General features: G+C 33.6%; 3 protein-coding genes and 2 long non-coding RNA genes across 5 annotated transcripts; 2 read left to right on the forward strand and 3 right to left on the reverse strand.

The window, feature by feature from the left end:
* Nucleotides 1-819: 819 nt before the first annotated feature.
* On the reverse strand, nucleotides 820-1,215 carry LOC122520761. Its single transcript, XR_006304614.1, has 2 exons — nucleotides 1,019-1,215; nucleotides 820-890 (listed from the first exon to the last, which is right to left on the reverse strand). It is a non-coding gene; the product is annotated as an uncharacterized LOC122520761 (long non-coding RNA).
* A 7,238-nt stretch (nucleotides 1,216-8,453) lies between these two features.
* LOC122521123 lies at nucleotides 8,454-9,798 on the forward strand. Its single transcript, XR_006304665.1, has 2 exons — nucleotides 8,454-9,496; nucleotides 9,656-9,798. It is a non-coding gene; the product is annotated as an uncharacterized LOC122521123 (long non-coding RNA).
* A 2,408-nt stretch (nucleotides 9,799-12,206) lies between these two features.
* LOC122521122 (CD82 antigen-like) lies at nucleotides 12,207-15,058 on the reverse strand. The gene is made up of 6 exons (XM_043641588.1): nucleotides 14,729-15,058; nucleotides 14,382-14,600; nucleotides 13,342-13,524; nucleotides 12,909-13,121; nucleotides 12,367-12,574; nucleotides 12,207-12,288 (listed from the first exon to the last, which is right to left on the reverse strand). Exons 1-6 carry the CDS (start codon nucleotides 14,789-14,791, stop codon nucleotides 12,230-12,232), a joined length of 945 nt encoding a protein of 314 aa, XP_043497523.1. The 5' UTR covers nucleotides 14,792-15,058; the 3' UTR covers nucleotides 12,207-12,229.
* A 649-nt stretch (nucleotides 15,059-15,707) lies between these two features.
* LOC122520666 (elongator complex protein 4) lies at nucleotides 15,708-18,131 on the reverse strand. Its single transcript, XM_043640859.1, has 5 exons — nucleotides 17,785-18,131; nucleotides 17,687-17,722; nucleotides 17,001-17,620; nucleotides 16,004-16,216; nucleotides 15,708-15,922 (listed from the first exon to the last, which is right to left on the reverse strand). The coding sequence occupies exons 1-5, from the start codon at nucleotides 17,903-17,905 to the stop codon at nucleotides 15,815-15,817; spliced, it is 1,098 nt and encodes a 365-aa protein (XP_043496794.1). The 5' UTR covers nucleotides 17,906-18,131; the 3' UTR covers nucleotides 15,708-15,814.
* A 4,160-nt stretch (nucleotides 18,132-22,291) lies between these two features.
* LOC122520823 lies at nucleotides 22,292-26,218 on the forward strand. Its single transcript, XM_043641107.1, is given in 8 exon segments — nucleotides 22,292-22,825; nucleotides 22,874-23,050; nucleotides 23,113-23,226; nucleotides 24,583-24,638; nucleotides 24,715-24,736; nucleotides 24,738-24,854; nucleotides 24,856-24,948; nucleotides 25,488-26,218. Coding segments are annotated over 8 exon segments (1,740 nt in total). The 3' UTR covers nucleotides 26,115-26,218.
* The last annotated feature ends 279 nt before the right edge of the window (nucleotides 26,219-26,497 follow it).

Below are 26,497 nucleotides of genomic sequence, written 5' to 3' on the forward strand. Positions count from 1 at the left end.
AAGTAAAGTAAAGAAGCTCGTCAAGCACGCCAAGAATTTTTTAAGAAGAATGACTTCTATAAGGCTACCGAAGGACTATTATATGGCGCTGGAATTGCTAACCATTCTTTAAGTCACTACAATCATTGAATTTTTATGTATTCAAATTTTAAACGCGTTTTTCTCGAGACTCTATTTTTTAATTTGACAGGCACGATAACTAAAAAGCTTTTTTTTTAATTGCTCTGAAATTTCGTACACATCTTTTCAATGATATTACTTTCGATATAAACTTAATTGATTTAAAAACTTTGTTATAAAAAGTATTTTTTTTTCAGTAAAAACCATTAAAAAATTTTTCTTAAAATTCAAATAATTTTTATAAAGTGTTTCACTCTGCCAATTTTTGTTTTTCATTTTATTTAGATGTTCATATAGAAATTACTATATTAATAATACATACAGAATTTTTTTTTTTTCAGATCAATAGAACAGATCCTTCAATGCTCGTCAAACGACAGCTCTTGTTCGACCTTTCCGAAAGATTGGACTTTGTAAATCGGACATTTTCAAATATAAAACAAAACAAAAATGTTGTGTAATATTTAAAGATACAACTAAACTATATACCATGTTTCAAAATTGTAGAATAAATTATTCTTAAAAAAAAAATTCATCAAAATCGTCTAAAATTCGCGGGTTTACTCGCATCTCCCCCCTTAAATTAACTTAAACCTTTCGCTATGGACGGATTCTACAGCGCGCTACGATCTGACGCGCCGAAACTGTGCACTTAGAACCAGTGGTAGTCCGTAGAAAAGAGAAAAGATGAAAAAATTATATATATATAAGGTATATTCTATATGGTTCTTATAGGAATGATGTCTTGGAAATATAACTGCCTTGAGTTTCTGCAAATAAGAGATTCTCTCGATTATTTTATTAATATTATTCACACTAACCTACATTACTGCATTGCGTTACATTGTAAAAATACAAATTACACTTATAACTACACTATGTACATTAGTTGTATTACCTGCAAATAAGAGAAACAACATTTACAGCTAATATTCACTCTTATTTTATTGTCTTATTACTAGCTACGCAATTTGAACTCTAACCGTCTCTGCTTAGCAAACTACTAACCGTTTCTATATTTTCGGTCTCTTTGTTAACGTTCCCGAATCTTTCTAAGCCTAATACGCCTGCGCGTCTTAACTGTAGGACGGCGGCCAATTTAAATTATTAGTAAAGGTGACGAAATATAAATAGTAATATTTCGTTACATATATATCACATAGTGCAATTAGAAAATGTAACTTTTAATAATGTAATTTCGTATGGAAAGTTTCAATGTTTTGCACAAACAATTGCGATGGATAACCATGACGATAACAAATGTACTCTGTTCTCGAAACATCACGGGTTACTCTAGTCACCGCTCGTACGTAGCAAGCGTCAGGTGTTGGGTGACTATAGTTACCGCTCGCAACCCCACCACTCGGATCTCGAGTACGTACGCTCTGCTGTGCTCATTACCGAAAATATTCGGTCTATTCTTCCGCTGGTCGCCTACGACGATACCTTGAAGACAACGAGCGAGCGTATTATCATAAGACAAAGAGTTACGGATTAGAACCATCATACCTAAGGATATATCGTAGAGGCGGTAATTAACGAATCGTAGAGGCGATAATTAACGAAGAGATACATTATTTCTTATTTCAACCGGATTAGCTATTTGGATAAACCGAGAGGTAAACCACGTGCGTTGTCCGTGGTTGACCGCCATTAATTCAGCCAGGGTTTTTATGCCGAGAGGCTTTTCCCTGACGAGCCAATAAAGCATTGCACTTTCTATTGGCTCAACCATGTGTTTTTTATTTATTTTAATTAATCCTTTCACCTTCCTCAAAATTAGCTAAACCCAATCGCCGGAAGACTTCATGTTGGAGGAATTTTTGCAAATACAGTAACTTTTTAACATGAATTCTTAGCATAACGCATCGGCTTTTATGTTACGTATATATACAGATGTCACTCCCCCCTTGTCGTCGCCTATCGTCCTTTTTCCTTCTGGCGTATTTTACCTTAAATTATCCTTTCGTTTCAGATCCTCACTTCGCACCATCGCGAGTAGCAACGGATTTCATAATCGGTTTATTTAAGATCACATACGTTATAAGTTCGCACATACATATACACACACACGCTCTTCTTCATACCACAGAACAGAGGGGACAATATTTCCTTATATCTCTGCCTAACAGAAAAACATCTTTATTATGCCAGTCAACGCGGGCCAAAAACTGATTTTGTTAGGAACAGCTTGATTCTTTGATATAAGGGTAAGTTGACGACGCTGAATCGAATGGTGCTAATTTTATTTAAATTTGATACCGAGGTTTTGATAAAAAGGGTAAAAAAGGGTAAAAAAATGGCCTTATCTTAGAATCTAGGCATTTAATCGAAAAAAGTTTCAAACAAAAGTTGTAGAGAATTAAAATATACATAAAAAATGTTTTATGAGTTATCTTCGTATTTTCAAAAATAAGCGAATAAAATTGGATTGAAGATGGGAAAAAAATGGTAAGAGTGGGAGAAAGCAAGCTTATCCCTCCGTCGCGTTTTACACGCGAGCGAGCTAGTGTGCGTGCGAGCGTCCGTGTGCACTAATCCACAAACGAAGGATCTTCGGCAATCTTCGGGACTCTCGGTCTTCAATGAAAGTGCGAGTGAGAGAACAAACCAATATTTCTCTCTTTTTATTTATCATGCGATAACGAGTATTATTGTCCTTGGCCATCGATTGTTGAGCGTTCTGATATTTCTCTTTTTATATTTTTTCTTTCGGTAGCAAGAATTTTACGTCTTGGCCATCGTGCGTCGAGCGTTTTGTATATCTATATATATCGGCGTATAAGCGCGGCATTTTTAAATCGAATCTTGATGCTTATGGCACGCCGTTTCTTTATTTATTGTCAAAAATAATGAACCTTGAATAAAAAAAAAAATAATTCATTTTAGCAGAAACTATTATTATTTAGTTGAGAGTAAAAATAATGAATTAATTTTGTGTCTCGCCATAAAATTAATTAGAATAATTAATTGATATAAATTCTTTGCCTCACAAAAATTTATTTGTATATCAAATTGAATACGTATTCTCTTTAAGACGAAATTTAAAATTTAAATATTTTTCCTATTAAATTATGTATTTTATAAAATTTTAAATTACTGACTTTTTGTCTCGTAAAAATTTATTAGTTTATCAAATTAAATACATATTTGAAAAAGAAGAATTTTATAACCACACATAAAATTAATTCAAGATATATATGAAAGGATATTCTAAAAACGTGGAATTTATTTTTTGTCTATACATAATTTTAATTCATTTTTATTATGTTATAAGAAAACAGTAATCCATTCTGATTCATCTTCGAAGTCTTAAGAATTCTACGAAAAAAATTGAACAATTACCAAGTCGTGCGTTAGCGTAAGTAGTAACGTCTTCGCTTCTCGCGCTGGTTTATTAACGTTCGATTCTTCATGGGGGAATTATTTTTTTTATAAGTTTTTCTATCCTTAACAAGGAGACGGTCAGTGAGTCCCACCTCAGATTTTTTTAAATTTTGCACTAACGATATAAAATTTATTAAAAATCAACATTATTACGCGAGTAATAAAGTTACTAATTATAAATTAAATAATATCCAATAAATAACAAAAATTAATTTTTAACGTGCCGAAACGAGACATTTTTTAGGATGATATTTACAGGATGAATTTGTAATTTAAGTAATAAATCTTCCTTTATTTGTGCAAGATGTAAAAAAATTTATTGCTCTTAATTTTTTTGTAATAATTTTAATTTTTTTCTATATATAATTAGAAATTAGGAAATGTAAAAATAATTTATATAACCTAAGAATAAAAAAACTTATAAAAAAATAATTCCCCCGCGAAGAATCGAACGTTAATAAACCAGCGCGAGAAGCGAAGACGTTACTACTTACGCTAACGCACGACTTGGTAATTGTTCAATTTTTTCGTAGAATTCTTAAGACTTCGAAGATGAATCAGAATGGATTACTGTTTTCTTATAACATAATAAAAATGAATTAAAATTATGTATAGACAAAAAATAAATTCCACGTTTTTAGAATATCCTTTCATATATATCTTGAATTAATTTTATGTGTGGTTATAAAATTCTTCTTTTTCAAATATGTATTTAATTTGATAAACTAATAAATTTTTACGAGACAAAAAGTCAGTAATTTAAAATTTTATAAAATACATAATTTAATAGGAAAAATATTTAAATTTTAAATTTCGTCTTAAAGAGAATACGTATTCAATTTGATATACAAATAAATTTTTGTGAGGCAAAGAATTTATATCAATTAATTATTCTAATTAATTTTATGGCGAGACACAAAATTAATTCATTATTTTTACTCTCAACTAAATAATAATAGTTTCTGTTAAAATGAATTATTTTTTTTTTATTCAAGGTTCATTATTTTTGACAATAAATAAAGAAACGGCGTGCCATAAGCATCAAGATTCGATTTAAAAATGCCGCGCTTATACGCCGATATATATAGATATACAAAACGCTCGACGCACGATGGCCAAAACGAAAAATTCTCGCTACCGAAAGAAAAAATAGAAAGAGAGAAATATCGGTTTTCTTTCTCACTCGCACTCGTATACAAACGCTCGACGCTCGATGGCCAAGACGTAAAATTCTTGCTACCCAAAGAAAAAATATAAAAAGAGAAATATCAAAACGCTCAACAATCGATGGCCAAAACAAAAATACTCGTTATCGCATGATAAATAAAAAGAGAGAAATATTGGTTTGTTCTCTCACTCGCACTTTCATTGAAGACCGAGAGTCCCGAAGATTGCCGAAGATCCTTCGTTTGTGGATTAGTGCACACGGACGTTCGCACGCACACTAGCCTGCTCGCGTGTAAAAGTCGACTGAGAGGCGGGACTTGCTTCCCCACTCTTACAATTATTTTCCCATCTTCAATCCAATTTTATTCGCTTATTTTTGAAAATACGAAGATAACTCATAAAACATTTTTTATGTATATTTTAATTCTCTACAACTTTTGTTTGAAACTTTTTTCGATTAAATCCCTAGATTCTAAGATAAGGCTATTTTTTACCCCTTTTCTTAAGACGCCGTAATCAAATTGCAATAAAATTAGCACCATTCGATTCAGCGTCGTCAAATTACTCTTATATCAAGTTTACCTCTGTATTCCTAAAATTAAGGCATTTTGGCCCTTTTTAACTGGCCTACGAGTATCATTTTCCATTCATAACATTCATAATATTCCATTCGATATTTTGATATTCATTCGATACTTCGATAATTTTCCTTTTGATACTTTGTTATTAGGTCTACCTTTTGTTGCATTCTAAAAAATTTTTTTCCTTTTGTTTCATTCTAAAAACGGACAGAACTTTCCGGTAGACCTAATATTTAGTAAAAAAAACTGCGACCTATTGTTCCAAGTGTCCGAATTCACCACAAATGTGTTTACAATGTTTCAACGCACATCATATGAGATAGTATAATGGAATATGTTATCTTATATAAATTAGTAAAAAGCATAGTATAATATGTATATTTGTAGTATTTTTATGTTGTATATCCTATATTTATATTTCAATACTGATTCCATTAAATTCGTTTTAAAAATCCACCTGAAAGTCGTATTAACTTGAATAAGAAGAGCGTCACCCATATTTGGGTGACGGGGCCCCCACGGAAGCATACCCGTCACCCAGATCTGGGTGACGTGGCGACGAACATGTTAATTCGTCGAATTACCTTTAGATCAAAAAATCAGCTCCTACCACGAAAAAGTTCCAGTTTGGCTATTTTTGACTGGCCTACGTAGAAAATATCCAAATGTAATGGTCAGGGCACACAGTAAACAAGAGGCTCACACTTTAATGTGGCTTAAAAGGGCACAACTACAGGATATTGAGTTGTTTTCAAAACTTCTACAGCATGTTCGAAACTTTCGAGAAAGGCTCTTATGTTAGTTATATTTTATATTTTATTGTATTATTATTTTGCTCGTCAATAATTGTTAGTAATTGTGAATGGAAAATATTAATTTATTTTTCTTTTTGTTACAGATGATCATTGTTGGATTTTTATCATCGACACTTTTTTTATTCTTATAAAAGCTCTTTAAAGGATTGTTATTTAAAATATATGTATATATGCATTTCTGAAGACACGTATACGTAAATATAAAATTTAAAATATAATTATTTAAAATTCTACAACAATTATATGTAGAATGGGGGAGTTCATAATATGCGGTTTGAATAAATGTAAAAACAAGAGACGATTAAGATATGAATATTCGAGAATGATCATTGTCGAATATGTACGTTAATGTTTTTCTTGTGATTAAATTTAAGTAGGTATTTTTAAAATAAGGCAGACGTTTTCTTATATTAATTACAGAGCTATTTCTATAATAAGTATAAAGATGTTTTTCTGTGAGGTAGAGATATAAGAAATATTGTCCCTTCTGTTGTGTGGTATAAAGAAGAGCGTGTGTGTATTTGTATGTGCGTATGTGATCTTAAATACGCCGATCATGAAATCCGTTGCTACCCGCGATGGTGCGAAGTGAGGATCTGAAACGAAAGGATAATTAAAGGTAAAATACGCCAGAAGGAAAAAGGACGATAGGCGACGACAAGGGGGGAGTGACATCTGTATATATACGTAACATAAAAGCCGATGCGTTATGCTAAGAATTCATGTTAAAAAGTTACTGTATTTGCAAAAATTCCTCCAACATGAAGTCTTCCGGCGATTAGGTTTAGCTAATTTTGAGGAAGGTGAAAGGATTAATTAAAATAAATAAAAAACACATGGTTGAGCCAATAGAAAGTGCAATGCTTTATTGGCTCGTCAGGGAAAAGCCTCTCGGCATAAAAACCCTGGCTGAATTAATGGCGGTCAACAACGGACAACGCACGTGGTTTACCTCTCGGTTTATCCAAATAGCTAATCCGGTTGAAATAAGAAATAATGTATCTCTTCGTTAATTATCGCCTCTACGATTCGTTAATTATCGCCTCTACGATATATCCTTAGGTATGATGGTTCTAATCCGTAACTCTTTGTCTTATGATAATACGCTCGCTCGTTGTCTTCAAGGTATCGTCGTAGGCGACCAGCGGAAGAATAGACCGAATATTTTCGGTAATGAGCACAGCAGAGCGTACGTACTCGAGATCCGAGTGGTGGGGTTGCGAGCGGTAACTATAGTCACCCAACACCTGACGCTTGCTACGTACGAGCGGTGACTAGAGTAACCCGTGATGTTTCGAGAACAGAGTACATTTGTTATCGTCATGGTTATCCATCGCAATTGTTTGTGCAAAACATTGAAACTTTCCATACGAAATTACATTATTAAAAGTTACATTTTCTAATTGCACTATGTGATATATATGTAACGAAATATTACTATTTATATTTCGTCACCTTTACTAATAATTTAAATTGGCCGCCGTCCTACAGTTAAGACGCGCAGGCGTATTAGGCTTAGAAAGATTCGGGAACGTTAACAAAGAGACCGAAAATATAGAAACGGTTAGTAGTTTGCTAAGCAGAGACGGTTAGAGTTCAAATTGCGTAGCTAGTAATAAGACAATAAAATAAGAGTGAATATTAGCTGTAAATGTTGTTTCTCTTATTTGCAGGTAATACAACTAATGTACATAGTGTAGTTATAAGTGTAATTTGTATTTTTACAATGTAACGCAATGCAGTAATGTAGGTTAGTGTGAATAATATTAATAAAATAATCGAGAGAATCTCTTATTTGCAGAAACTCAAGGCAGTTATATTTCCAAGACATCATCCCTATAAGAACCATATAGAATATACCTTATATATATAATTTTTTCATCTTTTCTCTTTTCTACGGACTACCACTGGTTCTAAGTGCACAGTTTCGGCGCGTCAGATCGTAGCGCGCTGTAGAATCCGTCCATAGCGAAAGGTTTAAGTTAATTTAAGGGGGGAGATGCGAGTAAACCCGCGAATTTTAGACGATTTTGATGAATTTTTTTTTAAGAATAATTTATTCTACAATTTTGAAACATTGTATATAGTTTAGTTGTATCTTTAAATATTACACAACATTTTTGTTTTGTTTTATATTTGAAAATGTCCGATTTACAAAGTCCAATCTTTCGGAAAGGTCGAACAAGAGCTGTCGTTTGACCAGCATTGAAGGATCTGTTCTATTGATCTGAAAAAAAAAAAATTCTGTATGTATTATTAATATAGTAATTTCTATATGAACATCTAAATAAAATGAAAAACAAAAATTGGCAGAGTGAAACACTTTATAAAAATTATTTGAATTTTAAGAAAAATTTTTTAATGGTTTTTACTGAAAAAAAAATACTTTTTATAACAAAGTTTTTAAATCAATTAAGTTTATATCGAAAGTAATATCATTGAAAAGATGTGTACGAAATTTCAGAGCAATTAAAAAAAAAGCTTTTTAGTTATCGTGCCTGTCAAATTAAAAAATAGAGTCTCGAGAAAAACGCGTTTAAAATTTGAATACATAAAAATTCAATGATTGTAGTGACTTAAAGAATGGTTAGCAATTCCAGCGCTATATAATAGTCCTTCGGTAGCCTCATAGAAGTCGTTTTTCTTAAAAAATTCTTGGCGTGCTTGACGAGCTTCTTTACTTTACTTTACTTTACAAGCTGCACTGATTTTTTCGAATCACTCTCTGTTCATCTATACTTTGTCTGCGTATGGTTTACACTATTTGCCAATTATTCTATCAAAATTGTTTGTTACTTGTAAAAGAGATATATATTCTTCACTGAACAATCAAGCTGATATATAAGCGACAATTTTAATGATTTTTAACACTGAATGTAAGTGATTTAGAGCGAGACGCCAAACGGTAGAGTTGAAACTCATTTACCTTCCATGTATGGCCACCAAAATTCTTTTTAGCAAATAATATCGGGATTAATCTTCAAATATTAGCCTTACATACTTATGGACCTCTGTATGGAGTGCAAGATGTTGAATAAGTTTTGAATTTTCTACACAAGCTTCAGCTTTTTGCCACTTACACCAGCTGTCGGGACTCGGCACTCAGTCTCAAAATGCTTTAGATTGTTATCTGTTGAGCATATATGATATATTTTTCGTTTTCCAAATTGTTTCGTATAGTATAAGCTCAAAAACTAATCTAAACAGAACTTACAGCAACACCGGCTCTGACCTTCGCTAATGTACTTTGTAATAACTATAAAACTGTTCTTTCTTAGAAACAATATATATAATAATTTTCAAACATCTGCTCACTCAAATTTTTAACATTGGAAAGATTGGAAGGTAAAGGCATTCAAAAACAGGTAGTCAAAGTCAACAGTTCTACTGTACATCTGACGGTACTCGAACGTAACGTGTAAGAGGGTAAGTTGTAACATGAGAAATACTTTGAATTAAGTTTTAAAAATTTGATGACAATCTTAAGATGTAATACTTGTATATTATGAAAGAAAACAAATTTTAATTTAACGCTGAAACGATAACAAACGGTGAGACACATTATTTCTTATTGAATCCGGATAGACGAGAGAGGTGGTCCTACGCAACGTTGCCCGTGGTAGACCGCTGAGAGTAAAGTAAGGTGTAAACGAATATCAACCAGGGTTTTTATGCCGCAAGGCGTTTTCCTGACGAGTCAATAAAGCATTGCACTTCTATTGGCTCAACCACGTGTTCTTTATTTATTTTAATAAACCCTTTCATCTTCCTCATATTAGCTTAACCTAATCGCCGGAGGACTGCATGTTGGAGGAATTTTGGCAAATACATATTTACTTTCATCTTTCCTATACTTTCTAAGGAAAGTTGATAAACATTGATTTAATAAACTATTAAAAATTTTTTAAAATCCTTTATATGTCATAACTTGAAATATTTGTGGAATGTACAAATGATTTGGAAGATATTTGTTAATAAAATGCTTAATTTTTGTAAGTATCTGTTTCAGTTGTACAACCTTAATAGATCTAGGTTTGTTTGCCTTGTATGATAGTAATCTAGGTAGCTACGAAAAAGAATTGAATCCTTGTATTTCTTGCATTCTTTCGTCGAGGTTGCAAAATTATGAATAAATACTATTTACTTATTTCTCTTTCCAATTTCTGTTTTCGTGTAAGATACAGCCTCGGGTTGTTATGGTAGTAGAATAAGGAGCAGAGGTTTTAATGTTCGAGTGAAATCATATATCTAATATATACATAATATGATTTATAATATTTGCTTATCATTTTTGTTGTTGTAGGTATTCTATCTCAAGTAATATCTAGCTAATAGATTCATTTTATAAGAGTCATTATAAATATAATTTATCGTTGAATAGTATAATGAAAATAACATTTTAATACCTACTAAGTCATATTAAATAATGCTGATTCTGTAAAATCATAGCAATAGAACGATAACCTTTGGTATTTTATGTAGTCAGTAACGGGCAGATATATATATATATATCAATTATTTCTAAAATTCTAAACAAGTAAGTTACATTGAAATCATATTTTTAATTAAAATAAATAAAACGAGCTAAGCTAAACACATGATTAATTTATCAATGAGGGCAGCAAGGATTTTCATTGATTACAAAATTTTTAGATCGACGAACAATTTATATCGATCACCTATATACAAACGAAAAAAAAAAAAAAATCACATCCTTTCCTTCGCAATAAGTAACATTATGGATCACCACATCATTTCTTCCTGAGATTCGTTTCTCGCTAAAGGATTCAAGCACAAATTTTTAAGGGCCTGTACAGCCTCATCGCCGTCATCTTTGGCATACAGAGCTCTTCTTTTCGTATTCCCTTTGAAAAATTTTTTATCCAAAGTATTCGTTAAAGATGTTTTACCAAGCGTATATTTTCCACCTCGGACAGTTCGTTTGAAAGAATTTTTCGAGGACAGATTCGGGTGATTTAATGTTTTGAAAGATAAACGATTCTTTTTTCTCTTAGTATTGTTTTCATCGGCGCCTTTTACTGTCGATCTTTTAGAATCGTTGCGTTTAACGATTCGAGTTAGATTCTCATTAAATCGATTTGGATCAGGAGCTCTTCTTTTGGGATATGTTTTTTTTCGAATATTGGAAGATACTCTAGATCCTCCTAAAACGGGAGCTAATGTTCCTAACATCGTAGTACTCGTTTGAAGAGGTTGAAAAATCTCACCATCATTCCAAGATGCAATGACAGGTAATCCACAAGCATTATGCATTCCAACCAAAGGTACACCGATAGTTCGATGTTTTCTCGGTTCGTGAATAGAATCGAAATTTCTTCCACTACGACGAGCATTCTCCTCATAAACGTATATTTTCTGACCAACGTGACCACGCGTACGTATAAACTCCTTATCGTCTTCACCATCTTGTGTTCTGCGACAATTTGAGCTTAACTTTTTTCTATACGATCTGCGTAAGTAATTGGCCGCGTCGTTGAAATCGCAAACGCTCCCTTTATGAATGCTTTCCATGGACTTGTCATTATTGACATTATCCTCTTTTCTCGTCAAAGTGTCGATGCATTTTGAAATTTCGTGGCAAGGATTACTCGATTTGTCAGACTCTAATGGAAGCATCAAGCGTTGCTGTATATTCGAGGTATTTTTATTAATAATAGATATTCTCTTTTTTGAAGGAATCATTGAAATATTCTTTTCAGGTTCGGAAACTAAAGACTCAAATTGTAATTGCGGAGCCATTGATCTTCTTAACGTCCCTATATTCTGTGCTATGGATGATTGATAATCTTTAATTGGAATACTTCTGACAGTCCCACCACCTTGTGGTCGTTTGATTTTTATCACACTCTGTTTACTCTCTCTATTCTCCTTCGGAATCTCGATTTTTAGTGAAGAAGATAATATTTGTTTGTTGTATTTCGAGGGAACATTTTCTACTTGTTGATGATGATGATAATCCATGATTACGTCAACAGCTCGTTCCTCATAAAGTTGATCATTTCTAAGAACATTCTCATCATATTTCGGAGAATCTTTCCAATCCTCGATTATACTTCTTCCATTATGCCTCGTTGATTTATCGTATTCGTGCTCGATCACTTTTCTTTCTTCCAACTTCTCGCTGCCCTCTGACCATCTTCATGATTTGGTTCCGAACGTCGTACCAGACATATGCATTCTGTTTTCTATTCCTAATCCTTAAAAATAAAAGTAAATAATTTACTATTTTATTTATTTGTAATCGTCAGAAAAATGTGTAAAGAAAGTTTTATTACCATAATCGTTATCGTTTTCATTGAAGGGACTCAGAGTTTGCGTGGAAGTAAAAGTTGACGTTTGCGATTTCTTTCTCTTGTTATTTTTCGAGCATGCGAAAAAGGTACTTAAAAGGACGCTGACCTCGACGAAGATAATCGACAAACCAATGGCCAGTAAGATTAAAGCTTGCTCTTGCGTCCATCTTTCAATCATTTCCAGACATCCCTAAAAAGTTAGCATTGAAATTCTAATTTTTAAAAATATTGTACGTTATGAGAAAAACATAAAAATGAAAATGTAATATTATCAAAAGTCCGGCCCGCATGACGTTCTTTTATTATCGCGTTACAACACGTTAATACGGGTTTCGAACGGCTCTCGTCAACGTCATTTGACAATGAATTTTAAACACGTTACAGTAATTTAATAAAAATATATCAAAAATACATAAGACATTTACGAAATCAAGAAACGTTTTAACTCATGTCATATTCAAAATTTAATCGTCCTTGGTAATTTTGGTAATTGTCCTTGTTAATGACTTCTGTCATGTACCTACCGTCGTGTGACGGGCGTATTGATGTTCTGCGGGATTAAGAGCCTGACAGAAAGTGAGATTGGTAGGTTCAGGATTAAGGAAAGAGTCCGTCTCATTAACATTGTCCAGGGTGCAACAACTAAGAGGTACCACCAATTCTCTTCGACCAACTTCCTGCAGCCTCCACCAGGAAGTACCGTAATTATTACTTCCGTTTATGCCGCAACAAGAAAACTATACGATTTAATGAGATACGTGTGATCAATAAAATTGTAGAAAACATAAAACTTAAATTTATTACTTTTTATATTATTGCTCTTGTAAATGAATAAATAATTATACAATAATAATTTTGTATAAAAATACTTCGAAGAAGAAATATTGTTCTTTGACTCAAGTATATAAGTTTTTAATTATAGCATTTAAAAATAATTTTTTAAGTATGTGTACGTACCGTGGTTTGTGCTAGGTCAAGAGCTGCCGTGAATTGTTCTCGTCCTGGAACTGCGTAACTACGTTGAAGTGCCCTTATCAATCGTGCCGGTCTAACATCGATTCCCAATAAGTAGGGCCAGAATACAGTGACAATGCATACGGTACATTCGCCAAGTAGTAATAACATTATTGTCACTATATACTAAAAATAGAATTTCCTTTAACAAATGTTTTAATATCTATCGGATAAAATCGAAATAGAATCAAATAGAAAAATAATTGAAATCTAAAAAAATCTATTCAAGTTATAGCGTAATATTCTTGCAATTTATTCGATTTTGAAAGTAGCATAAATCGAGTTAGAGTCTAGTAGTTTTATGCTTCGCTTCTTCAACTGTTATTTTTATTTAACTCTTAAAGTTTAATTAAATTCCAACAGTCCCGTTATCTACATTCATATTCTATTATTTTCTTATCACAGCTCTTTTTCTTCTATGTATTATTTTTTTTCTATATCTCGCATTTGTAAAATGCATTCAGTTAACAAGCTATATCAGAATAATGATAGTTTTTAGGTGGAGAGCTCGAACTCGCCCTCCTTTTGTGAGTACGCGTGTCTGGATACGTGTAGATCCGTTTCCGGGCAACGACGCGTGACCACGACCGTGCAAAAGCGGGAAATCTGGTTTTAGTTAGGCTCGAGGAGCGATCTCGAAGTGAAGTATTCTTTGCGTAGCTGGCATGTAGATCGAGAAAAGTTAAGATTTCATCGGTTTAATTACGTGGGCATTAGACCGAAAGAGTCTTTGTTTTTACGAGTGCATCAGCTCGTAAAGAAGCACGCTCTTTCAGATCATTCAATCTAATTTCTTTGACTTCCATTACATTTTTACCTTAGAAACTCATTGAAACTGATAAATATTTCTTACAAGTAGTTTCTTTTTTCCACTGTGTACATAATATACACTAAATTTAGAAAAAATTCTTAGATGTTGCATTTAAAGATGCATTTTGTATTCTTAGGTCAAACTTCTTGTTACATGAATAAAAGATTCTTACCGATATTGTAATACATTGATTGAAAAGACAAACCGCCCAACATCCAAAGATACCAGTCATCGCTATAAAAAATCCTAAGCCAGCGGTGGCAAAAGCTAAATAATAGAATAGCGGTTGATCAGGTTCAATATCATTGGATCCTAATAAACGTGACAACAAAATTCTTTCATTGTCGGCTAATAACAATGCTCCCAGTGACATCAAAATAAATCCTGATATCTGAAATCAAAGTAAATTAAATATTTTTCTTCTTAAAACAACAGATTACGAATACATGCAAAATGTTTTTATATCATATTATTAAAAATCTCTTTTCTATTGTTTTTATATAAATTTGAATGACTTACCAAAAAAATAACATTCGTGCAGCACACGAAAGCTCGTGACAACATTAGCTTCCTAGTTTCCATAATAATAAGAAGAACAATACTAATCGATATTAAAATATATTTTATTATATAACTTTATTTTCTAATTGCTTATATTTATAATCTACATGTTAAAATTTCACGTTTTTCACTTGAAAAAAAAATCACAATGAAAGTTATGTCATCATGAAAACGAGACGTTATAATATGTTATCTTTGATTCGATTCGATTTCGAAGTTTACTTGTTCGCGCGTGTTCGAAGACTGGAAAGCTCGCACGAGCTCGATGGATGTACAGAACCGTACAAACTCTTGGCATCTGTTAGCATACTCGTGCTGCGTGCCCTCATGCGCGACCAGCAGGATGGAACCGGAAGGAAATAGAAAGGTGCGGAAGAGAAAAGAGGGGATGAAAGGCCCCCCTATATGCATCGATATTTATGCATATCAACGAGTTTGCATTTGTTCGTTCAAGTGCGGCTTTCATAAACAAAATTACAAATGAGAATTATTCTGAAAATTGAGTCTTTTTTTTTTAAATATTTAAGAGAATTTTTTTGCTTATATTTTTATTCACGCGAGAATTTAATTAATAAATTAATTAATATCAATTTTTAAAATTTTTCTGCTGCACTTTTTATAAATAAATTGTTATAAATAATGCGTACATGTATATATATTCATTATTAACATTTTTAATAGCTTCCAAGTTGAAATATTTGAATACAGATCGTTTTTATATTTCGCGTTACGTATTATAGAACACAAACATTTAAAGCGCATTATTGTAAGTGTGCATGAAGCTTATCTCCTCTAGCCTGCATTAATTCAACTACTACGCTATACTTTTCCCGTTAAATAAGTCCGATAAAAAATTATAGTATACAAATGCATATAAATAAGTATATAAAAATAGAGCAAATTACATGGAAAAAAATTATAAGATATAAAGCAAATTGGATTATAAAATATCATTTTTTATTTACAGTCTATATTTTTACAGTTTTATTTTCGCCACCAACGTATAAAAAAAATTAATTTTGGAAAGTTATAATCAAAAGAATGTTAGAATTCTAGAAGATTTTTCTTCCTACCGGCTGAACAACCACTATTTAGTATTTCATCTTGTTCACGTTGGGTAGTATCATCAAATTCTGGTGGTAGATGAAGAATCTATGTGCAATTAAATGTAACAGATATATTATTCGAAACTTCGGTGATAAAATTTAACCATAAACTTATAATTATATTCACCTCTATTATAAATTTTTTACGTCGTAATTTAAAAACAAGATCTCTAGATTCAGGTGTATGAGGAGCCAATATATTTAAGGCCGGTAATTTTCTTATATGTAGTAGACCATGATAATCCTTGAAAAGAGGATTCGTTTCTTTTGCTGAACCAGCAAAAGATTCTAATCTAATAGCGAAGTCTGATAAGTGCTCCAGTCGTTCCACGAAATTATCCTGAAAAATTTGTAAATAAATTAACGTTATGCATGTATATGTTATAGTCTAAATGGGAAATTCCGACATTGTGAGCAATGCCTAAGTATGCCAGGCGTTTTTAGGCAACGTAGGAAACAGAAGAATTGTTACGAACTTTTCCTAGGCATTGTACATAATACTTAGGTATTCTATAGAATACCAAATGCTATTTAGGCAATGTTGAGAAGAATAAATTATCGGGCATATGCGCACACGCACATGCACACATACACAACACAACACAACATAACATATACCCCGCCCCCTACACACACACAAAAGCAAGCATGGAGTGAGTTTTTGAGACTGTGCGTGCCACTATACTATGCGCACCTCTATAAATTGAAACTTACTCAATGCTAGTGTTTTATTATGTAGAGCCCACTGTTACTTATCATAGTAGAAAATTGTTACATTTACACCGATATTCATAGAGATTACCACGGAAAATCTGTATCTTTTGTTCCTTATCATAGCGGAAGATAAGTAGGTTTAGAACGAAATGTTTCATATCTGCATTCTATTGAAAATCATTCGAAACGAATCGGAGATGTTTTTCTTACTTTACTGGTTCCTCATTTGTCATTCTACAGAATATCTAGGAAATGTGAGAAATATGAATACATTTCCTGCATTACTGGTTAGTTTTTGGCATTGTCTAAGCATTGCTCAAAATGTCGGATTTTCTACTTGGACTATAACACATATATACATACATATATTTTGGATGTAAGTATAAATATTGCAATTCAGCAGAACTTACATAATTGTCAAAATTCAGAGTTGGAACGCTTATCAATGCAACAGCAAAAGAATTTCTTAATAGAGCTCTGAAGCAATATAGAAATTTAAATATATCTGCATGCGTACTCTCTTCTGTATCACAAAACCACATTCGAGAACCCAAAGAATCAATAGAAATTCTCAGTACATTTCTTTTATTTGGTTCATCGGAAGTGAAAAACTTTCCACTCTTTAAAGTTTTCGCAACAGTTTTTAATAGATCTTCATAAGCAGTGTTTTCAAAAACACTATTCTTTATATTTTTCATTGGTTTTTCCCACTGCATTATATTTGCATTATCAATAACTTTCTTGTCCATTGATTTTGTAAGATCATAGAAATGTCCAAAAACACGTCCTCCCATAGGAGATGAATCTACCGTTTTTAAATTCTGATATCTCCATGCGATTTTCATTCGTTCGTCCATAGATTGTATGTTGGGTTCAGAAACATTGTCTGTTATCGGAGCTGGTATTTTTGACAGCAAAGTAGTAAGTTCTGTATCTTGAGACGCTATTAACAAAGGATGATTGGAAACTATTCCTTCCGCTATAAAATACTTTTGCATCACATGAGCATAAGTTCCATAAGTATCTTCCTCTGTAAAGAGCACATTGCATAAGAAAAACAATATGTATTACTATTGCTACAGAATAATTTACATACCAATTAAAAATATAGATCCGATAGGTAGACCACCACCTAAAGAACAATACTTTGCGTCATTTAAATTTATTCTATAAATTCAATTAAAACATACATACCTATCGTATAATCCAAAGAAGGCATTCCAGTAGATACAAGAAGCTGTGCATTTTTAATGGAAGGTTTTGTACCCGGTATATAAGGGATTCTAGATTTACTTTTAGAATTTTCTAGTGCCATTATTATTGCCTTTTGTTTGATTGATCACATTACAGATACGTTAAGTATATGTAGAAAGTATTCTTCCACAATATACTAAAAGCTTCCATACGTTATAACAAGATTTTACAAAATGTTCATTATGTAGTATTAATATAGTAAATTTTTTGAAAATAACCTAAAAGAGCTACTCTGTGGTGACGATTGAAGCTGATTTTGAACGTCAAATTATGGCTCTATCTAGCTGAAATAAGTGGAGTCTTGTTCAGCGTCAAATTGTAAAAAGTTAAACACAAATTAGATTTTTATTAGGCTTGAGCGTCATTTCGTTATTAAAATAATCGACTTTGTCAAGCTGTATTGTTTATTATTATATTATATTGTTTTATATATATAAAAATGAATGTTTGTCCTGTATGTCCTTTATAGTATCGTAAACTATGCATTTGACCATGTGATGATTTTAGCAAAGTGTTGTGCATGAGCCCACGAAGGTTTTTGACCAATTTTCGTTTTTGACGACCAATTTTCGACAGATGGCGCGACTGTCATTCCAATTGTAGCGGCCTGCTGTCGATAAGCAGATTTCTACTTTATCCTATGCGACGACTAGCGCCTCCACTTTCACCGCTCATTCTATGGCCAAGCTACTTTAGCGCCGGCACTCTATTATGGCTAACAACGTTTCTATGAGAACGTTAATGTTTCTGTAGTTACAAAGACTTTCTTCAGTTATTGTAAATAGAGAAGTTAATTAAGTAGTTACACGCACCCGATCAATAACACATTTCGTTATCCGTTCAAAAGTTCTGTAATAGTTTATAAATAAATAAATGTTACATTAAAATAGTAGTGACGATCAGTGTTTGAACCGATAGAATTCAAGTTCCTGATTCCTTTCGCTACACAATGAATTTCATATATTGTCGTGACAGTTCATGTTGATTTGAATTGAAACTAAAACATCGAACGAATGATGTCGTTTCGAGTTGTGGGTGACATAAGAATTTATGTAAATTGTGAAATTCATGTCCGGCTCACATTGAACAGACAATATTGTGCGCATTTTTATATTTTGGAGCGTTTTTCGAATAGTTTTGTGCATTTCGTTGTGAGTTAAATTAATTTTGATAAATAATTCAATCGAATTGAATTTTCGTAGTTTCCGTGAGCTGATTTTATACGTTCTCTATAGTGAATTCACGAAGATCATCGAATGTGTATGTGAAGGATCTGACTGCTGATTGACGTTCCGAACGCATTTGCTGTGCAGTTTTTTTTCGGATATCATCGTGAGTGGAATTAAAATCGATTTCAACAATTCTCGAATGCTGATTTTTTTCACTTCAAATTTAATGGTGATTACCGTCAGTATTAACATTTCCATCTGTGTGTGAACAGTCGGTTCAATTGGATTGGATACATTGTGAGATTCGGATTGCTGATTGACATCTAATAAATTCAAACGCATTTTTCACGTCGTTCCCGTACAATTATGCCTCCAAAGCGACAAGCAATTGGCCGATCTACACCTCAAGCACGGAAGAAAAAAGCATTATGAGCCTCAGAACCAAACGAGCAACGAGTATTAATGCTGGAAAATCTTCGAGTACATGCCGCTGAGACCCGTTCGTTTGAATCATCTGAACAACGAAAAGTGAGGTTAGAAACTGATCGAATACGTACTACTCAGGCCCGTTCGTCTAAGACAACTGAACAACGGGAAAGAAGGCTGCAAAATGTTCGAATAAGCACCGCTCGATCAAAACGAACACTGCACGCTGATTTAAATCTTGGTGCATCCATTATGATTGTAATAATGATTACAGTCTTGATCCAAGTGTCGTCATTGGAAAAATTGATAAAATTTGCTTGTATTGTAGCGCCCTCAAATTTAAGAACGAAACACCAGGAATGTGCTGCGCCAATGGAAAAGTTAAACTGCCTGAATTACATCCACCACCCGAACCACTATCAACGTTGCTATCAGGTGTTATACGTGAGTCGAAGCATTTCTTGGAAAACGTCCGCAAATACAATTCATGTTTTCAAATGACATCGTTCAGTGCAACGAACATCGTGCGCGAAAATTACATGCCAACATTCAGAGTCCAAGAGCAAATTTATCATCGTGCCGGATCGCTTCTACCATTGCCGGACGCAGATCACAAGTTTCTTCAAATTTATTTCATGTCAAACAGTGATGAACAAATTGAACAACGATGTCATTACAATACGGGCACTAGACGAGAAATTGTGGCTACGTTACAAGCCCTTTTCGATCTACACAATGAATTAGTTCAGTTGTTTAAAACCGCCATTCAACGAATGATAGCCGATGAGTACGCAGTTGTAATTCGAGCAGACAATACAAATTCAGCAATCATGCATGAATACGCACAAGGTGCGATGACATACGTTCGCGCATATGGTCGTCCAGATTTGTTCATCACATTTACATGCAATCCAACATGGGATGAAATTAAAGAACTTCTGTTAGCTGGACAATCATCTTCGGACCGCCATGACATTACCGCACGCGTATTTAAACAAAAATTGAAATCTTTGATGGATTTTATTATCAAGCATCACGTTTTCGGAGAGACATGCTGCTGGATGTATTCAATGAAATAATTGAATGGCAGAAAAGAGGATTGCCACATGCACATATTTTGGTTTGGTTAATCAACAAAATTACGCCAGATCAAATTGACCAAATCATCTCAGCAGAAATACCAGATAAGGACATTGATCCAGACTTATTCGACGTCGTTACCAAAAATATGATTCATGGTCCATGTGGCGCATTCAACAACAATTCACCATGCATATCTGATGGGAAATGCACGAAACGATACCCAAGAAACTTGGTTTCTGATACCATCACTGGCAATGACGGATACCCACTATATCGTTGACGATCTAGTTGAGGATGGCGGCAAATCCATCATTCTAAAAGTACGAAACGTTGATGTCGAAGTCGATAATCGTTGGGTTGTGCCATATTCACCGTTGCTCTCAAAGACCTTCAAAGCACACATTAATGTTGTTTTTTGCAATTCAGTGAAGTCGATCAAATACATTTGCAAATATGTCAACAAAGGAAGCGATATGGCAGTCTTCGGAGTAGGGAATATGACCGCACCGCTCGATGAAATCAACCAATACCAACTTGGACGCTACATTAGCAGCAATGAAACAGTATGGCGCATCTTATCATTTCCAATTCATGAACGACATCTAACAGTAGTACACTTAGCGGTGCATCTCGAGAATGGACAGCGCGTGTACTTCACAGCAGATAATGTACGTGCCAGAGCATTGGTTCCACCGGCAACAACTTTAACTGCATTTTACTCATTGTGCCAAGATGTTCTTTTTGCAAAAACTCTACTTTATTCTGAGGTACCGAAATTCTACACATGGAATGCATCGGCTAAAAAGTTTCAACGTCGCAAACAAAGTAAAGCAGTTGAAGGACATCCCAATTCGTATTCCAGTGACGCATTTGGTCGTCTGTACACTGTTCATCCGAACAATACAGAATACTTCTATCTGCGATTGCTGTTAATCAATATACGTGGACCAACATCCTTCCAAGATTTAAGAACAGTGAATGCTCAGCTGTGCGCCACTTATCGCCAAGTTTGCCAGGAACTAAATCTTCTTGAGAATGATGCACATTGGGACACTGCACTCGTTGATGCATCGAATACTGCTCGACCACAGCAAATACGCACGTTATTTGCCATAATATTGACAACCTGCTTCCTATCTAATCCAAAAGATCTTTGGAAAAAATACAAGGACTACATGAGTGAAGATATTCTATATCGTTTGCGCACTGCGAATCAAAATCCGGACAATCAATTCACACCAAATGTGCATAATGAGGCATTGATTTGGATTAAAGACATATGTTTGGCAATCGCTAACAAGGCACTGGTGCAACTGGGAATGTCTGCTCCGAACCGACCAGTGAACGACCTTTTTGATCGTGATTTGCAACGAGAAACATACTTTGATTCTGACGAACTGGGAACATTTGTTCAGACAAATCTTCCGCAGTTGGTTCCAGAACAACGCATTACGTAAGACAGAATTATGCGTGCAATCACAGAACAAAGAGGTGGACTGTTTTTCATAGATGCGCCCGGTGGTACAGGCAAGACTTTTCTTCTTTCACTTATTTTGGCAACCATACGATCACAAAATAATATTGTACTGGCCATTGCATCATCTGGAATTGCGGCAGCTCTTTTGGATGGTGGCCGAACAGCGCATTCAGCATTGAAACTGCCGTTGAATTAGCAAAACACTGAAGCACCAACATGCAACATCAGCAAAAACTCTGGAATGGGCAAAGTATTCCAAGCGTATCAAATTATCATATAGGACGAATGTACAATGTCACACAAGAAAACATTGGAAGCGCTTGATCGTACACTGCGAGATTTGAGAGAAAACGCACGGATCTTCGGTGGCACACTCATTTTATTGTCTGGTGATTTTCGACAAACACTGCCGGTTATACCACGTTCAACATCCGCTGATGAACTTAATGCATGTCTCAAATCATCAGTTTTATGGCGTCATTTACAGAAATTGACTTTGAAAACCAACATGCGTGTACAACTACAACGGGATGCATCGGCTGGAAATTTTGCAAAACGATTAATGGATATTGGAAATGGGCGAATGCATATTGATGAATCTATGCAATGTATCACCTTGCCAGCAAACTTATGTAAGATCACAGAAAGCATAGACGAATTGGTGCAAAAAGTTTTCCCAAACATTGCACAGAACTACAAAAATCATCAGTGGCTCAGTACGCGTGCTATATTAGTGGCCAAAAACATCGATGTCAATATCATCAACTTCACTATTCAGAATGGAATACCCGACGAAACGACAACATATAAGTCCATCGATACTGTGGTGAATCAAGACGAAGTTGTCAACTATCCAACTGAATTCTTGAATTAGCTTGATTTGCCAGGCATACCACCGCACGTTCTTATATTGAAAATTAGCGTACCCATCATTCTTCTTCGAAACATAAATCCACCACGACTTTGCAACGAAACCAGACTCTCAGTCAAGAAAATGATGAACAATGTTATCGAGGCAACAATTTTGACTGGAAAATTCAGAGGTGAAGACGTACTGTTGCCACGTATCCCAATGATCCCGACAGATATGCCATTCGAATTCAAACTTTGCAGTTCCCGGTCCGACTCGCTTTCGCAATGACTATCAACAAAGCACAAGGACAATCGTTGCAAGTGTGTGGATTAAATTTGGAGAATCCATGTTTCTCACATGGGCAGCTCTATGTGGTCTGCTCACGCGTCGGAAAACCTTCTGATTTATTCGTTTACGCACCAGATGGAAAAACAAGAAATATTTTGTATCCCACAGCATTTCAATAAATATCGAATTGAAACGAAACGCTGCAATATCACAATTTTTTCGAAATGAACAAAATCAATAAAATGACTCAAAATTAATTGAATATTTGTGTAATGTCTTTCCTTCAAATTTATTTTAGTTGGTAGCGTAGCAACGCGTGCAGGGTACAGCTAGTTAATAAATAAATTTAATTTAAAACATTAAACAAAAATCATTCTTATTTAAATATATTTCTAAAAATTCAATCAAAAGCAACGGATCTCTTTGAGGATGTAAGTCATTATCTCGAGATATACTTAAAGTAAATCCCTAACCTTATTTTTAACAAAATCTCATAACATATTAAATATACAATACTAAATATAAATACTTAATACTAAAAATAGTAATACTTAAATATAATATATTGTAAACTCCCCAATACATAAGATCATAAGACTAACTAACTGCTACTTCCTACTACTACTCGTATTGTCCGACTGCCCTTTTTTACTTTTCCGTCGAACAACGGAGCATCGGCCCCCCTCCATGGGTGACGCATACAGCCTCGGTTCCCCACACTTAATCTTAAGAATACCGATATCCTAAACAAACATCCGCACGCACTCACACTAGTGCAGGCGCCAATGTGCACGAACCTGCATGAGACGTTTACAATATAATAACATATTTAATTAAAGTTATCACTCTAAAAGTATCAATAAAAATTATAATGGCTGCTGTGTATGATTATTAACCAGTTAACGGTGGAATTTAGTTTCAAAAGATCACCACAGGGTGCGAATTAAAAACAATCAACGACGTGTATACACGTCGAACGCAGGGCAAATGGTACTATTATACATTTTACGAAAAACGAGGACGGGTTACACTTTTATTCGTCAAGAATTTTTTATTTCACACGACGTTTTTACACGTCAAACGCACCACAGTAGAGATTTGGTTCGACGTGTATACACGTCGAACGCACTTAACTGGTTAATTGTGGATTTATGTATGCCAAAAAATAATTAGGGAAGCGCAAATAAAAAGAAAAATGAAGAGTAAAAAAGTTTTATTTGTTCTTCTATGCAATAAAATAGTTATACAAAGTCGTAAAAATAAAAGTACACCAAGAAAATTTTGGATTGATCCCTTATTTAAATTATGGCGAAAACATGGATTTTTTGAACCCATCTTTCCTACACTTTTATCGTACATCGAAAAAATTGAAAATTACATCCGAATGTTAGCAGTACAATTTTAAAAGCTGCTTTGTTTAATTGGTCCGTTAATATAAAAAGAAAAATGTAGTAAGTGAGCCTATTTTACCTGCTGTACGGCTTGCTATGACTCTGCGGTAAGATTTTTAAATATTTTTTATTATTTACTAACAGTAATGTGAATGGTACTATATAATTAAAGTTATTTTTTAGATTTTTAGCAACTGGTGATTGTATTGTATGACTCAATGGCGTATCAGTATTTAGTTGAGTTAACAACAACAGCAAATATAATCGTAGAAACATATCAATCTCTTTGGAACTGTCTTAAAAAAAGTGTTACCATATCCTCTGAATGAATCAGATTGGCTCAAAATTGCTGATGAGTTTGAAAAGAAATGGTAATTCTCACATTGTATCGGTGCTATCTATGGGAAGCATATACAGTAAAACCTCTTTTTGTGCGGTGGATAGGGACCGCATAAAAGAAATCATACAAAAAAATATTCGGTAATTTTATAAATACTTACATATTATAAACAACTTTGTACGATATACAGTAAAACCTCTTTTTGTGCGGTGGATAGGGACCGCATAAAAAAAGTCGCACTTAGAAAATACATCAATTATTTGCGAAATATAGATGTGAAAATGCTTTCAATCAAATTAAATAATTGTTAGGAGATTGTTTAAATCAGATGAACAGCGTCGCGAAGTCCGGATACATCGTCGTCAAGGAGACCATGTAATCAGAGTTCGTCCACACATGTATATGTACATTGAAAGAAAACATAAAACTGGTAGCAACGCTGCTGAGATTTAGATACCGCATAAAAATAAATCGCACAAAACAAATCGCACAAAAATAAAATCGTATAAAAAAGGACCGCACAAAAAGAGGTCTTACTGTACGCATAAAGGTAGATGCCATTTTATATAAATTAATTGGTTAAACATATCTAAATTATGTTAAAAAATTACTATTTTTACAGTGTCCTGATAATGCAGGTTCTTCTTACTACAATTATAAAAATAGTCACAGTATTGTGTTAATGGCTATTTGTGACGCTAATTATTCGTTCATTTTCGTTGATATTGGTGCGTATGGCTGAAGAAGTGATGGAGGGATTTTTCGAAATTCAGTAATGGATTAGAAGTTTGAAAATAATCAAATGAACGTGCTGAAACCAGATTTGCTAACTATAGATGGAATGCCTCAACCATATGTGCTTGTGGGAGATGAGACATTTCAGTTGACTAATTATTTGCTTCGGCCATATCCTGGTAGAAGTGGTCTTGATCAAGAAAGAAGTATTTTTAATTATCGTCTGAGCTGAACTCGCAGAACTATTGATAATTCATCTGGCATTATAGTGAGTTTGTGGAGGATTCTGAGAAAGCCTATCAAGCATAATGTTGACAATACTGTTAGTATGATTCAAGCAATCATATGTCTCCATAATTGGATTTGCAAGGATGACAAAGATAACCTTTACATTCCACCAAATTTAGTTGATCAAGAAGTAGCTCATAGTTTTATTTCTGGAGTTTGGAGAGATGAAGTTAATAATTCTATTTTCATGGAGAGAAGAATTTATGGTAATAATTTTTAGTAGTTGATTTGCATTAGCTGTTCAGGATGATTTTTGTGAATATTTCAATACCGAGGGATCTGTTCCTTGGCAATATAACCGTAATTAAAAGAGTAATTCATTAATTGACTTGTCCGTCAATATATGATATCAGTGTTGAATTGAAGCACACTCTTCAAACTATATAATATAGATCATTTTTTATATTTGTAAATTTATAATTATCTTTTATTTTTATTTTCTTTTTCTATCTTTTTTTTATAATGAACTAAAAATAACAACCAATTGAAATAAATAAAATTTTTTAAAGTAAAAAAAATCGATAACGGCACAATACTATCAAGCCCTCTGGTGGTCTTAGCAGTAACTAAAATGAAACTGGGTAGATAAAAAATGGGACTTGT

This window comes from Polistes fuscatus, unplaced genomic scaffold (genome assembly GCF_010416935.1).
Source record: "Polistes fuscatus isolate 324 unplaced genomic scaffold, CU_Pfus_HIC Scaffold4, whole genome shotgun sequence".
Classification (NCBI taxonomy): domain Eukaryota; kingdom Metazoa; phylum Arthropoda; class Insecta; order Hymenoptera; family Vespidae; genus Polistes; species Polistes fuscatus.

Coding starts and splice junctions, on each gene's coding strand:
- LOC122521122 (XM_043641588.1), bottom strand. CDS start 14,791: ATGGAAACTAGGAAGCTAATGTTGTCACGAGCTTTCGTGTGCTGCACG. Junction 13,122..13,341: donor TTGACCTAGCACAAACCACG/GTACGTACACAT, acceptor TAAATCGTATAG/TTTTCTTGTTGCGGCATAAA. Junction 12,575..12,908: donor AATACGCCCGTCACACGACG/GTAGGTACATGA, acceptor CTAACTTTTTAG/GGATGTCTGGAAATGATTGA.
- LOC122520666 (XM_043640859.1), bottom strand. CDS start 17,905: ATGGCACTAGAAAATTCTAAAAGTAAATCTAGAATCCCTTATATACCG. Junction 17,621..17,686: donor CGGATCTATATTTTTAATTG/GTATGTAAATTA, acceptor TGCTCTTTACAG/AGGAAGATACTTATGGAACT. Junction 16,217..17,000: donor CTCTGAATTTTGACAATTAT/GTAAGTTCTGCT, acceptor CAAATTTTTCAG/GATAATTTCGTGGAACGACT.